The sequence below is a fragment of the Monodelphis domestica genome, chromosome 5 (assembly GCF_027887165.1).
Source record: "Monodelphis domestica isolate mMonDom1 chromosome 5, mMonDom1.pri, whole genome shotgun sequence".
NCBI classification, from domain to species: Eukaryota; Metazoa; Chordata; class Mammalia; order Didelphimorphia; family Didelphidae; genus Monodelphis; species Monodelphis domestica.
In genome coordinates this window covers 37,792,088-37,808,136 of record NC_077231.1, presented here as the reverse complement: position 1 = coordinate 37,808,136, position 16,049 = coordinate 37,792,088, and the positions used below count along the sequence as shown (strand labels likewise).

At 37.8% G+C, this 16,049-nt stretch overlaps 1 protein-coding gene across 6 annotated transcripts in view; it reads right to left on the bottom strand.

The window, feature by feature from the left end:
- The window catches only part of KANSL2 (KAT8 regulatory NSL complex subunit 2), a 41,891-nt gene extending 27,468 nt beyond the window's left edge, over positions 1-14,423 (bottom strand). The window contains exons 1-4 of one of the 6 annotated variants that reach the window (XM_056798356.1): positions 14,275-14,423; positions 13,310-13,568; positions 5,740-5,918; positions 3,461-3,575 (exon numbers count right to left, since the gene is read on the bottom strand). In XM_056798356.1, coding sequence (XP_056654334.1) covers positions 3,461-3,575; positions 5,740-5,918; positions 13,310-13,560 — 545 coding nt within the window. In that variant the 5' untranslated portion in view covers positions 13,561-13,568; positions 14,275-14,423. Of the gene's footprint in view, positions 1-3,460; positions 3,576-5,739; positions 5,919-13,309; positions 13,569-13,719; positions 13,871-13,898 lie in introns of those variants that run through there. The other 5 variants (XM_056798360.1, XM_056798359.1, XM_056798355.1 and 2 more) reach the window with 5 other exon arrangements.
- Between the last annotated feature and the right edge of the window lie 1,626 nt (positions 14,424-16,049).

Sequence of the window (16,049 nt, the reverse complement as noted above, 5' to 3'; positions counted from 1 at the left end):
AAAAAGAGGAACTCATTATTTATAGTGCCATTTTTTGTAGTAGCAAAGAATTTGAAATTAAATGTGCTTCATTTGAGGAATGACTAAACAAACTATGCAAATTTAATGAGAGAAATGAATATAATGTAATAATACATGATAAATATAGAAAACCATGGGAAGACTAAATGGATTAATGCAAAGTAAGCACAATACAACTGCATCAAGACAAATAATTTTAAAAGACCTAAAGAATTGACCACTTCAATAACTGAATACATGCTACCCACCCTCCTGACAGAGGTGATGGGCTCAAGATAAAGAATGAGATATACATTGTGGGACATGGTCAATGAAGGAATTTATATTGCTTGACTATTATACATAGCTATTACAAAGGATTTTTTTTTATCCTTTTCTTTTCTAGGGCTGGGAAGAGAAATTTAATGCTTATTAATGGAAAAAAGCAAAATAAAAGATTCAAAAAGCAAAACCAGCAAAGTAATATATATAATGACAACCTAAATAGAAAAATTTGTAACATAATAATAAAAAGTGAATCCTATGAAATTATAATGCATGAGCATATGCCCTCAAAAAAGTGAGTAGGCAAAAGTCCATTATACTGCTATCCCTCCCTCTCCTTTGAGAAGTTGAAGAATTATAAAGGTAGAACATTGTAACATATTTGTGCAACTTTTTCTTTTTGGAAAATTTTTTAAATTGAAGTTAAAATGAGCACTTTCATATACAAAGAATATCCTACATGGAACTGAATTCTCTATTATTGTATAAGTATAATATAGCTAATAATAAGCTTAACATTAAAGTGCTTAACTTCTGTTAATTTGTTTCTCACAACAACCCTATGAGATACTATTATGACCATTTTACAGATAAAGAAGATTCAAAACATCTGCCCAAAGTCAGTTTCTGAAGCAGGATCACATAAGTCATGCTATACTGTGCCATGTAGGTGCCCTGAAGTTTATGATAAATTCAACATGTAACTTTCAAAGCTGGTCTACTGTTTTTGTTTCCTTCTGGCCTTTCTTTTGTTCCCTTTTATACATTTTCTAAAATGCTTTAATAGCCAATAATTAAGCATCTGAGAGGAAGGGGCCACAGAATTCTTCAGGCCCCAAGTTAACTACAGATCTACAGAAAAAAAGCTCAACTCCAACAAAACATGGAAAACCTCTACTCCATTCAGACTGAGGGCAACTGTCCTATATCCACCATATACACAGTACCCAACTAGCCCTCAGGCCTCTCTCCTGGGCCTGAAGAATATCCACACCCCATAATGCAAGGGACATACCAAGGTTATAAACAGTATGGCTAAAAGAATAAATCCCCTCCAGATGATCCCAAAACCAAGCAAACGATGATGTAAGCCAATCTCTGTCTCAGAGCTTCCCACTGTCTGGAATATGCTCACTTGACCCATCCTCCTTTTTCAGAAGGTTGATTATCCCACTGATGGAATTCTTCTTAGTCTCGATATTTTTCTATTGCTGCAAATTACTAGTTCTGCCTAGACATTTCAACCACAACATAATAGCAGTCTAGATTTTAAAAGGATTTCTCCTCTTTAATTGTTATTTTCTAATTTTTCATCTGTTAAATAATTACTGAAGCTTAGATTTACAATTTTGAATTATACCATCTGTTCTTGTAAAGGGCAAAATGTAAAACAAAAAGCATTGAATGATTTTTTTGCTAACTCAATAATACATTAAAATAAAGTCTAAAAATGTTAAATGACTCTTCTCTGTTTTGTTTTTCTTATCAACTTAAAAGTGAATGTTGTTAAAATTACAAAGAACAAGTATAGTACCAAAGAAGAAATATGAGAAGACATTTCCTACTCATTTGTAAAGCTAAATGTCCATGGGTGCAGAATACTGAATAAATTTCCAGATATTTTTTTTACAATATTAATCAACTTTGTTGGTGTTTTCTCTCCTTCCTTTTAAAAATATTCTGTTAATGATAAAGACATGGTATCAATAAAAATTTATTTTAAAAAATCATATACTGTCTGTAACATATGAATGTAATAGCCTCTCAATGGAATGTATACTTCTTTCTAATGCTCAGAAATGCCTACACTCTAAGTTACATGTACAATCTAATGCTACAGAAGAACATTCTTTATATATTTTTGGTTTTCAAACTATGTAGCCATGCCTTTCCCGAGTATAAAAAAAAAATTTCATAAAACAAACTGCAGATTGAGAAAAAATTTAAAGGTTCATAATTTAGTGTACTTTTTATTTCCACATAATGATTAAATTAGTTTACACATTTCATGGTCAAACATAGGAAGGAACACAACACAAACCATCTGTCACCAGCCTATACTGATCAATGGTAGCAATGGCAGCTAGGCAGTATAGAGAACTGAGTGCTAGGTCTGAAGTCAGGAAGACTAGAATTCAAATTCAGTCTTAATATACTAGCTATGTGACTCTGGCCATGTCACTTAACCTGTTTGCCTCAGTTTCCTTATCTGTAAAAGGGGAGTTAATAACAGCATCTACCTCCCAAAGTTGCTATAAGCATCAAATGATATAACTGTTAAGCACTTAGCAATGCATGGCATAATGTAATAAGCACTATCTAAATGTTAGCTTCCATTATTATTATTGTTGTTGTGTTATTATTTAACCTCTGAAACAATAATAGCACCTACCTCCTGAGTTGTAGTAAGAATATATTTCCATATTAATTTTATTTTATTGCTTAAGAAAAATTTTCCATGGTTACATGATTCATGTTCTTTCCCTCTCTCCCATAGTCAACATGCAATTCTATTGGATTTTACATGTGTCACTGATCAAGACCTATTTCCATATTATTGATATTTGCACTAGGATGATCATTTAGAGTTGTAGTAGGAATATCATATTATCATGTTCCCAAATCAAGATTTCTCATGTATTTATTGACCATGTTAATATCCTTAAAAACTGCTGCACTGCATGGAATTGCAGATTTAGAGATAGAAGGGGCATCAAAACCAGTTGCTCATTTTGCAACTGAAGTAACTAAAGCCCTGAGGGGTGAACTTACTCATCCAAGATTATAAAAAGGCAGATAAAAGGATCTGAACCCAGGTTCTCTACCTGCAAATCCATCACTCTTTCTGCTAGACCATGCTGATTCCCAAACAAAGGGGAAAAGAGTTCTAACAGAAAGCTCCTAAAATGATTCATTGGGGGGTGGAGCAGTGGAGTGGCTGTTATTATTGATCTATCCTCTCTCTACCAGATGGAGTAAAATTGGCTTGGTCAAACTCACTTTTGTGACCTTTAATTTTCTTTGTTTTCATTGAAAAAATTAAGATATTTATCTAAAGGTTGTTTTCAAAAGTAACTGCTTTATACCACTCCCACCAGGATGAGGCCTGACTTAAGATTTGGAAAACTGTCATTAACTAAATAAAATAGTCAAAAACCATAGAGGTGGAACTTACTTTAAGGGGTCTTCCTGATCACTGTCTATACTATCAGCTTCACTGTCAGGATCACCTCTCCATGTCTGATCCACAGTAATAGGCTCCTGATCCCCATCACTCCAACTGTCTTCATCTGAAACAAGAAAACACAACTATGAAAACTTCCCATCTCTACAAAAGATCAAGGATATCCAGGGAAATCATGAAAAAAAAATGCAAAGGAAGGAGGACTTGCAGTCCCAGATCTCAAACTCTACTATAAAGCAGTGGTTATCAAAACAATTTGGTACTGGCTAAGAGACAGAAAGGAGGATCAGTGGAATAGATTTGGCGTAAATGATCTCAGCAAGACAGTTTATGACAAACCCAAAGACCCCAGCTTTTGGGACAAAAATCCATTATTTGATAAAAACTGCTGGGAAAATTGGAAGACAGTGTGGGAGAGATTAGGTTTGGATCAACACCTCACACCCTACACCAAGATAAATTCAGAATGGGTGAATGACTTGAACATAAAGAAGGAAACTATAAGTAAATTAGGTGAACACAGAATAGTATACCTGTTAGACCTTTGGGAGGGAAAGATTTTAAAACCAAGCAAGACTTAAAAAGAGTCACAAAATGTAAAATAAATAATTTTGACTACATCAAATTAAAAAGGTTTTGTACAAACAAAACCAATGTAACTAAAATCAGAAGGGTAGCAACAAATTGGGAAACAATCTTCATAAAAACCTCTGACAAAGGTCTAATTACTCAAATTTACAAAGAGCTAAATCAATTGTACAAAAAATCAAGCCATTCTCCAATTGACAAATGGGCAAGGGACATGAACAGGCAGTTCTCAGCCAAAGAAATCAAAACTATTAATAAGCACATGAAAAAGTGTTCTACATCTATTATAATCAGAGAGATGCAAATCAAAACAACTCTGAGGTATCACCTCACACCTAGCAGATTGGCTAACATGACAGCTATGGAAAGTAATAAATGCTGGAGGGGATGCGGCAAAGTAGGGACACTAATGCATTGCTGGTGGAGTTGTGAATTGATCCAACCATTCTGGAGGGCAATTTGGAACTATGCCCAAAGGGCGATAGAAGACTGCCTGCCCTTTGACCCAGCCATAGCACTACTGGGCTTGTACCCCAAAGAGATAATAAGGAAAAAGACTTGTACAAGAATATTCATAGCTGCGCTCTTTGGGGTGGCCAAAAATTGAAAAATGAGGGGATGCCCTTCAATTGGGGAATGGCTGAACAAATTGTGGTATATGTTGGTGATGGAATACTATTGTGCTAAAAGGAATAAATAATAAGGTGGAGGAATTCCATGGGGACTGAAACAACCTCCAGGACCAGGAAAACATTGTACACAGAGACTGATACACTGTGGTACAATCGAAGGTAATGGACTTCTCTATTAGTAGTAATGCAATGTCCCTGAACAATTTGCAGGGATCTAAAAAACACTATCCACAAGCAGAAGATAAACTGTGGGAGTAAAAACACCGATGAAAAGCAACTGCTTGACTACAGGGGTGGAGGGGATATGACTGAGGAGAGACTCTAAATGAACACTCTAATGCAAATACCAACAACATGGAAATGGGTTTGAATCAAGAACACATGTGATACCCAGTGGAATTGTGCATCAGCTATGGGAGAGATGGTGGGAGGTGGGGAGGGAAGAAAAGAAAATGATCTTTGTTTCCAATGAATAATGTTTGGAAATGTCCAAATAAAAATTAAAAAAATAAAATAAAATAAAATAAAATAAAAAATTCAAAAAAAAAAACTTCCCATCTCTGCAACTCCCTTACACCAAATATGATACCAAAAGGCCTAAATGTCTTAAGCAATCCAACCTTTACAAAATTAAAAGATCTTATTTAGGATTTTGATATTGCAAATATTTTGGAACTGATTATATGAAGCCACCAAAAAAATTCATCTTAGAATCAGGGAAAGATTATTCAATATGGAATAACATTAAATGAGTTAGCCATACTCTGAAAAGGACAGAAAAGCCAACTTCCCTAATTAATGCTATCTCTTGAACCTTTTAACAAAATGAGTAAAACATTAAAAAGGCCACATCTCTATTAATTTAATGAAACAGGAATACAAGAAAATCAGTTTAATTATATTCAATAGTATCTTTTCAAAGAAGTTGGTAACCAATAAATCAACCTATGAATTCTTAACAAATAGTTGTTAGCTTATGTGCAAGGTATAAGACCAGTGGAATCAGCTCTATATTTTGAACCTTCTTTGACCCTAAGAGGAGAGTCTCACCCAGGATCCGGCTGGCTTCACTGCGACTACTCTCTGGGGTCTGAGAACCCAGTTCTGTCTTAGCATATGAACTCAGTTGGCACAAAAGTGTTTCACCCATGGGTCCAGCGTTGTTTTTCTTCATCTGAGCATGAAGTGCCAGGGCATTCCTACGGGCATGCTCTGCACAGAAGGACACACTGGAAAGAGAAAACAGGAAGGGAAGAAAAAAATTATCTCTCAATCTTCCAAAACATCTAGAGGAAGTCCTTGAACATCAGTCCTTAAAAAAATACCCTAGTCCAAACTATCTTGCTACCAATTTATCAAAATCTTAAATTCTGATCATTTATTATTATAAGTGGCCTTAAACATGAGATGTTTCAGAAGAAAATTTGCCAAATCACTAAAATATTCACCAATTTTCCCTCACCAAATGTCTATTTCTGATTTCTTCTAGAACTTTCTTTACAAAACCACTAGAAGAATATATACACACACACACATTTATGTGGACACACACAGAGCTCCAGTGAAACTTTTCATCAGGAAACCATAAAAGTCCTCTATTACATTAAATGGAATAAATGCCATTAAATAGTCACTCCCCCCCCCCACCCAGGTTACTCAGTTTTATAATTATTCTTGGCTCTCAGTGTCTCTCTGTTGTCTTTTGGCATATAGAATTCCAAGATCTTCTTTTGTTTAGGGTAAAAGCTGTCACATGCTTTGTGGTCCTGACTATGATTCTTGGTTTCTGAACTTCTTCCTGTTTATAGTTTCTTGAACAGGGAAATTCTAGATTTTGGCTATGACCCTGTTAGGACTTTTTATTTTGGGGTTTCTTTCAGAAGATTATTTCTATCTTCACTTTGCTTTTTAGTTCTATTAGATCTAGATAGTTTTCATTTACTATCCCCTAAAACAGTCTAAGGTTTTTTTATCATGATTTTCTAGGAGTCTAAGGATTTTCTCCTTAAGCTGTTCTTCAGGTTAGTTGTTTGATCCCCCCAGTCTTCTGATCTTATATACATACTGCTTACTCAAGAGTCACTGATTTCTGATTTTAGAGAAGTATATTACTTGAGTAAGGTTTACTCTTCTAAGCTACTTATTTCTCCTTCTAATTCCTTTCTTCAGGTTGTATTTTAGGATGGGTTTTTTTCCTCTCTTGCTTCATTTCTTCTAGATATATGCATGCAGTGCTTGTAGAAAATCTATTTTTTGCTTTGAGTTTCTGCATGCAATTACTGAATTATTATTTGCTTTCTTCAGACCTCTAGATCTTATAGTACAATTTTTTATACTAATCAGTTCCTTCTGGTTTTCTCAGCACTCTAGCTCTAGCTCCTGAATTGAGGCTATGTGCCAGAACCAGGTTTTGATCCCTGCTGAACTTTTGTGTGGAATGGCTGACCCTGTTTGATCTCAACCTATGTCACCTAGGTTCCTGTGTCAACTTCAACTTCTCAGGGTTAGGCTTCTCCCAGATGTATGACATTCAAGAGTTCTGGATCATAAAAGGTCCTCTATAGAGTTCCCAAGACTGTCAGGAACCTCAGAACCCCTCTGCTCTTTCTGCCCCCAAGGAACCAGGGTCTGGACAAGGATGGCCCCTAAGGAGGCCTGCAGTTACTCCCACTCAGAAGCCTGTGGACCTTGGCCTAGGAAGGCAATTCTCAGAAAAAATTCTAGACAAATGACAAATATTACTGTCAAGTTTGCTCAAGGCATGTCCAGAAAAAAATTATCTACAGCCTACAAACAAAGCTTCAAAGAAAATCAGATCTGTTGTACGTTTTAACAGCAATTCCTGGAATGAAGCAAGTTTCATAAGAGTATATATATGAAATGCAAAGAAAAGAATAACTTAATACCAGAGGTCCAAAACCTTACTAAAGTAACATTACTTAAAAATTAGATTAAAACAAAGATCATGGATTCAATGACACAATATTAGAACAAAGTTAAAAAAAAAATTGGGAAATGCATGGTATTTCCTATTAAAACTAACCTAGAAAACAGGTCAAAGAGAAAAAAACTAAAAAACCATCAGACTACCCCACCAACAAGACATCAAATCAAGTCTTTTCTCAAATTTCACTGTTCTTGACATCTGTAACATTAGACCCTGAGATCCAATATTCCCTGGATACTCTCTCCTCTCTGGATTTTAGTGACATTACTCTTCTCTTTTGGTTCTCCTTCGAACTATCTGAAACACCAAACCAACTCCTCCTCCAAAGCATCCCTGTTTCCAACAATGGCAACACCATTCTTTCTGTCTTTCAGGTTCATAATTTTGGTGATATCCAATTGGTTACCCAATCTTGCTATTTTCATCTCAACAAAAGCTCTCAAATCTAGCCTTTCCCTCTACTCACACAAACTTTCATCATCTCTCAGCTGGACTATTGTAAACCTTCCTAATTTCTCTACCTCTACCTTGTCCCCACTCTATTCCATCCTTCCCAATGTTGCCAATATATTTTTCTCTAATTATACATTGGTGTCACACACACTAAACAAACTCCACTGCCTCCCTGTAGCCATTAGGATAAAAAAATAAAACTTAAAGGCTTTCAGAATGTAGTCAGAATGTAGATCTTCTTTCCCACCTCTTTGTACATTACTCCAATTCCATTACTCTCCAATCCAATCAAACTAGTTCTCCTTCTATTGCTCTGACATGACATCTTTCTCATCTCTATACCTTTGCACTGATCATCTTCCTTAGAATGTAGGGGAGAATGAATTCCTCCCCACCTCAACTCCTTCAAGAGATAGTTCAAACTCTACCTTCTTTAAGTTTTATGTGATCCCACACCAACTGCTAGTGCCCTCTCCAACTACCTGGTATTCATTTGTAGTAAATCTCTTTATATTTATTTGTATATTCTTAAAAGGAGGCATAGTAAGGACCCTACTATTTATTCAAGCTAATATCACAAAAAAATACTAGATAATACTTGTCTAACTTGATCTAATCTAAATGAGAATGCCTTATCAATCTTTTTAAAATTAGCAATTTGAAACCAATACTAACACTGAAATATTTCTATAGTATTTTTTATCAAAGGTCTAATCAGTTCCTAAAGGTTTAGCCCAAGATCCCTGGTGAAGTGATCAGGGCAATAATAAGACTAAGAAGTAAAAAGTCTTTGACTAAAATCCTATCACTCAGTAAAACTGAGAATTAACTGAAGAGGTACTGAATGGTTTTAGTTAAGTAGTGTAAACCAACATTTTAAGTTATTACTTCTATGAGAAATCAAAATCTATTTCTTAAATGTTACCTCTGTATTATGATAAAATGTATGAAAACCTTGCATGAGTGAAGAATTGAATCTCCTTCCTCACAATAATGGTTGCAAACACTTATAAAAAGCTATGGCAGACACTGAAATTTTTTCTCCCATATTATATATGTATTTTTACCTGGGAGTATCATTCTATCTTATAAAGAGCACATATGCACAAGTATTATAACCTCTATTTGCATATGAGAAAATAGGTTCACAGAGGTTATGGGACTTATTACACAGCTCAATCTCAAGGGCAGAATCTGAAATCAATTTTTTTCTGACAAGTACAACTCTCTTATCTATTATGGTACACTGTATACTAAAGTATAAAAAAGAAATTATATATACTGCAAATAGAAAGAATTCATAGAATCCAGTAAGGAGAAGTTCAAAACTCAATTCAGTAATATCATCATGAAACTGTAAGGATAAAAGAAAAAAATTCTTCACATTCCAGAAGAACATTATTTATGGAAACACTTATATCTTGAACTTTTCTAAAAGAACCTAAAACTTTCATTGGAATGTTTACATATTTATAAATTTCTTTGAAGTTTAGTCATCAATGCCAGTTTCCTATGATATCTAAGTATTCTTACTAGGAAAAAAAGGTCAAAACCTCAAAAAATTTGAAATAATTCAATATGGAAAAAAAAAGCTCCTATTTCCAAACATCTTTTGGAAGAGTTGGAGTGACGGGAAAAAAAATAATTTCATGCTAAACAAAAAATGTCCTAAGAATGCCTTGGAGCTGACCTCAAGAGCTGTCTGGGGGTAGCTGGGTAGCTCTGTGGATTGAGAGCCAGGCCTGGTGAAAGTGAAAGAAGGATCTAGGTCTCAGACACTTCCTAGCTGTGTGACCCTGAGCAAGTCACTTAATGCCAACTGCCTAACCCTGGTCACTCTTCTATGTTGGAACCAATATATAGTATAGTATTGATTCTAAGACAGAAAGTATGGGTTTAAAAAAAAAAATAGCTTTTGGTCTGTGTCCATCTCACTATGTATGTGCATGCTAGGAACAGTATTTTACTGATTAGTCACAATCTTAATGTAATCACCATAGGTTAAGCACAATTAAGCCTTGAGGTTAAAGGATAAAAAGGAAATAAAACAAAATAATTTAAAGACATATATAATAAAAAGAATATTACTATTAACAAAGAAAAATCAAATCAAGAACATAGAGCAAAACCAGTTGTGTGATGGATGGTGACAAATTTTAGAAATTAAGAAATAATAATAATTTTTTCCGTGTTAAGTGTGGCTTAACTGGTTGGACACTGAAATCTTGCCCTCATCCCTATCTACCCCTTGGGGAGGCTCCACTGTGACCTAAGCTAGAGTCTGTGAAGGGAAGTAATATACACTAAACCTGGGAAGATATCTGTAAACAAGAGTTTATATAGCGGCAATGGGTGGCCATTAAAGTTTATTGAACTAGGAAATAACTCGGTCTGTCTTCTGTTTTAGGAATACTGTTTAGCAATTGTGCAGAGAATAAATTGAAGGAAGAGATCTGAAGCAGGAAGAACAATAAAATAAGAAAGCAATTGCAATGGTCAGGTAAGAAGTGGCCAGTCTGATCTAGGGTAGTAGCCATCTGAGTGGAGAAGGGAAGGGATGTTAAGAAAATGTCAAGAAATGTTATAATGGTCGAAAGATGAGAAACAAGGATATTATTAATAATAATAACTCTTAATAACAATGTTTCATTGTGGTGTGGAAGTAATTCTGATTTTTCCAAAATTATGCCTTTCATAGGTGAAAATGCCTTTCAAATTAGAAAAGCTTTAAGTTTATATCCAACAGACTATGCCCAACTAGCCAGTGATCCATGAAACAGACAAAAATAGGGAGCAGCTGGGTAGCTCAGTGGATCGAGATGGGAGGTCCTGGGTTCAAATCTGATCTCAAACATTTCGTAGCTATGTGACCATGGACAAGTCACTTAACTCCCATTGCCTAGCCCTTACCACTCTTGTGTCTTGGAACCAATACATAGTATTGATTCTAAGACAGAAAAAAAAATGAAACCAACAAAAATACCTCAGAGGTGTTTAGGTCTGTAGGACTGCCTTATACCAATCCACTTATACAACCACAACCCCAGTTCAGGCCCTCTATCACCTTTTGTTTAGCTTCTCCCTGCCTTAAGTCTCTCCCTATTCCAATCCAGCTTCCATTAAATTACCCACATATCTGGTCTGACCATCCCTATCTCTGGCTCAATGAACTCCAATGGATCCCTGTTTACCTCCAGAATCAAATATATACTTCTCTGTTTGGCATATAAAGTATATCTTCATAACCAGATTCCTTCCTATCTTTCCAGGCTTCATTTACTAATCTGGCCTCCTTGCTGTTCTTCCAGGGTGATGTTCCATCTGTGCATCTGTCTCCGAGTTCCCCATGCTTGGAATACTCTGCCCCCTCACCTTGGCCTTTTAGTTGCCTTGAGTTTCTTTTCTGTAAGATTCAGTTCAAGTCCCATCTTCTTTAGGTGTTCTTTCTGATATCTTCCCTTTGGGATGACCTATCTACTCCATATAGTTAATGTCTTCTAGGTGCCTAGTTATTTAGATATTGTCTTTCTCATTATAATGTACACTTTTGGAGTGTAGAGACTAATTTTGACTCTTTGCATCCAAAAACTCAGCACAGTCACTGGCACATAGAAATACTTAATAAATGCTTCCGCCCTGATTGATTGCTCAACATTGCCCTGACAATATCACTGCAAAGTGACGTTAGATAAATGATAATAAGAAATGCCACTGAAATTCATGAACCCTTTTTCTAAGAGTCATCCAGTCACTCATTTATAACATCATTCCCATGGATCTAACCACTCCACCATGTTATTTTCTCTATCACAAAACATTTCATTAATGCCTGCTTATAATTTTTGTAACACTTTCCCACATTCTCTATTCCTTGATTAAAAAACACCTTAATGATATTTCCTGCTTTGATTACACCCATATTTGCTTATTATTATTAAATAAAAATTCAGACAATGCTCTCCTATGCTAACCAGTGAAAAAAAGTAGCAGCTATTGAGACAGGTGAAAGCAGAGTCTTGGAGTTAGAAAAATAGTATTATCTCAACATTATTATGTTATGAGTGAGAGATTGTTGGTAAAATAATTTTCAAGGGCTAAAATAAGGACAAGTCCCTAAACAATTAAAAATGGCAAAACAAAACAAAATCAAATTTCATAGAGATCAATTAGCTTCACCTAACTATGGTGAAGCCCTTTGCAATGGCAAATACAAATAACTAATCAAAAAGGAGACTTGATGAACTAGCTGAATCCATGCAAACCAATCACAAATTCTGGAAAAAAAAAAACATACTTCTATTGATAAAGATGAATAGCATCAACATACATGAATTAGTTACCACTCAATCAACACTTCTGAAAAAAAAGACAGTCTTAATATATCAGCAACATACATTAATATGGCACTATTTAACATTTTGGGCAGAATATTTCATTTCACTGCACTCATTTATCTCATTCATAAAAAAGGCATCCTATCCTGCTATCAACCTAAATTATTTGGCTCAATCTTGAAGACAAATACCTATAATTTTCTCAAGAATATGGTATTATTTCCTTTAATCAGCTTGCCACCCCTACCTGCTATCCCCTAAGTATGACAAAAGAAAAATTTAACAAATTAACTACATATCTTGGACATAAGATAAATACAATTACAGGTTGCTTAGCATAAGTTGTTCCAGGATCTCAGAAAATGCCACCATAAATTCATTTAATGCCTTTCTGGGAAAGAGTTCAAAGCACTTCCTCACATCACTTTTATGAGACTAAGAAGTGAATGTTACAATGGAATTAAGACATGCATAAGGGGACAGGAAGCTGGGTGGCTCTCTGTAAACTGAAAGAGCCAGGCTAAGAGAGTGGAGATCATGGATTCAAAACTGACCTCAGACACTTCCTAGCTGTGTGACCCTGGGCAAGTCACTTCACCCCCATTGCCTACTCCTAAGTACCACTCTTCTGCCAATATACAGTATTAATTCTAAGACTGAAGGTAAGGTTTTAAATTTTTAAAAAGAGTCTATTCTGCCTTTGCAAAGCGTTCGACATTACCTGATAAATATTCAGCAGCTCCAACGTCACTTTTAGAATAGGGAAAATGTCAGATTCACAGTAGTGGGAAACAGCCGACACCCAATCCCCGCAACCCAGCACACAAGCACCGCCACACCATCCCCAAAGGAAACTCGACCTCAAAACAAGCAGCCAGCCACATACCCATCTTTCTTCTCGGGCTTAGGGGCAGCGTTAGGACATCTCTTTCCATTCTTGGTAGATATGTAGCTACATTGCTTGAAGGGCGCATTCCTGTCTTCGAGGATATGCTTAATGCAAAACTCCTGCCCTTCGAGCCGGGGCTGGGAGCATGGGCGGTGCGTGAAGGAACAAGAAAGGGGCTCCTGGGACCTGGGCACTGGGTTGACGCGGCCCCGATTCGATGGCAGGACGTGGATCCGAATTCTGTTCATACCAACACCTGAGGAGGGAAGCAACGAGCACACACATCAAAAGGTCAGGGGTGCCCTTCCCCCAATCACCGCCAAACTCGGCTCCCACATTCCAGCCCCAGGAGGAACAGTTTCTCTTTTAAAAAAAGAAAAGGACAAAGAGTAGATAAACAGCCTCACCTACCCTCGGTCGACCTACCCAGGCCCCTAGGGATGGCTCCTCCAGCGACCTCCAAGTTCTCGCCCCAACTACCCCACCACTAGGTCTCTCACTCACTGCCTACCCTTTAGGGGCCCCCGGGGCCACGCATGCGCGTCTACGCGGCTCCCCGGCCCTCCCTCACTCCGGTCCTTTTTACCGAGAAAAGCCTTCGAGGATCTTCCCCTCCCCCACGTCACGAGGCCTGCTCCAGCGCCGCGCCCTCGGATCCCCTCCCCGCGGCTTCGTCCCGCCCCCACCGCCGTCTCGACCTTTTCTCCATCCCTCCTCCTCCCAGGCTTAGCCGGCCCTCGGTGCCTCCGGCGAGCGCCATTTTGACCCAAGGGCTCGGGGCATCAGGAGAATCCTTTTCGAGGGGGAACGGGAATGGTAGGGTGGGGAAAAATTTTTTTAAAGCCCAGTCAAAGACTGCCGCCATCTGAGGTCGAGCCACGGCAATCGATGGAACCGAAAAGGAAAGACAAAGGTGCGGCCCAGCCACCAGGAGAGGAAACGGGTTAGCGCCGCCATCTTACCTCAACGGCCTTGCAGCTAGTTCTCCAGTGACTCCCCCACCTACCTCTATCTTCTGTTCGCCCCGCCCCCGACCACCAATTGGATTCCAGCTGGGGTGCGGCCACGCCATTGGCTGTATACTCACGTCCATCATACCGGAGGGTGTTGTGCCGAGAGGAAGTGAAGTGGGGGTGGAGTGGTTGGAAGGGAAGGTCTCTCTCCTTAGAGGAGCTGGGCGGCAAAGGAACGTAGAGGATCGTGGGGTTTTAATAGCCCTGATTTGGCGGGGCAGGGGATTAACTAGGTCAGCGACTCCAGACTCGTTTGGGGTTTCCCAAAAGGGATAGATTGCATCTCCCTTCCCCACCCCCGCAACCTGAAAGTTGGGCGATTGACTTTTGTAGCCATAACCAACCACCCTCCGTGACTCCCGCTTAGACAGCCTCGGGTAGAGTAATGATCTTCAAATAGTGAGCCCTGGTCTCGCGTCCCACTCCCGAGACCCGGTCACCCAAACTCCCTGCTGTGTGGAGTGAGAAATTAGTGTGTTATCCTCAAGTTATTAATATAACTTAATTCATATCTAAAAGTTGGTGGTGTTTCCCTCCCTCCCCCCATATCCTCACAAAAGCTCTACAGCTTTAAGTGTCTAAGAATTGCATCAAGTCTTGAATACCCTTTTATCTTAGAACTCTCCTATTGTATTTTTCTGTTCGGATTATTGAAGCTTCTTCCAGGAGGTCATATCCAATGGCTTGACTGCTCCTCCTGGATAATCCAGTCCTGAACTACTCCCCTCCCTGTATTTGTCTCCAAACTTCCTGGTTATTTCTTTAAAATATTGATTTGCTTGGATGTATACATTGTGAAGCTATTCTCCAATTTCTTAAAGATGTTAATTAGCTCGAATGTGTTCATTGTAAAGCCATTTTAAATCTTTTCAACATTCTGTCTCCCAACTATTATAAAAATGTTATGATCCCTTCTGGGTGATTGCATCAGGATTTTCCTATAAGTAACGGATTTTTCTACGAATTTTTGGGCATTTTGTCTTGGGTCAATAACTTGAGACAGTGCCCCAGATTTTCTCTGTAATCCATTGAGGACATCTGTCTTGGGTCCATGACTTGAGACTGCCTCACCCCCTCAATACAGCATTATATGATTTATTTCCCCAGTCATATATTTTAATAAGTGGTAAAAAAGGGTGAACTTTGAAATTTCCACTCCACACACGCCTCTAGGTGTCTAAGGCTGGAAAAAAACAAAAAAGGAACTTTCCCATCCAGGAATGGTCCCAATCCATCTTGCTGCTCTTTGTTTCTTTTTCTTTTTTGGAGGGGTGGAGGAGAAGGGGAGAATGGATTATACTGAACTGTACTGGGGGCCCCAGAACAAACCAGGTTCTTTTATTAAAGATCTTATTAGATCCATGAGCACCAAAAAAAAAAGATTGGCTTAGCAAAACCCACAGGAAAAAACCAAATGCATAAAGAGCGCAAACTATCCATGTTAATACTAGCAGTAATAAGAGCAAACATTTGACAATGTATTATCTAATTTGGTCCTCCCAATAACTCTCGGATAGGAGGCACCATTATTATCTTCATTTTCTAAGCATCAGTGGGGGAAAGAAGTTATGGCCTGATGACAGGACCCTAGAGATTACCCTTTCCAGGAGAATTGGAATACTCTCTCCCATTCACCATTTCCAGGCTCTTCTCCTACCACTATCATTTAGTAATCTCTCTTGAGGTTCATTCAATCATTATCACCCAATCAAGACTAGTGACTG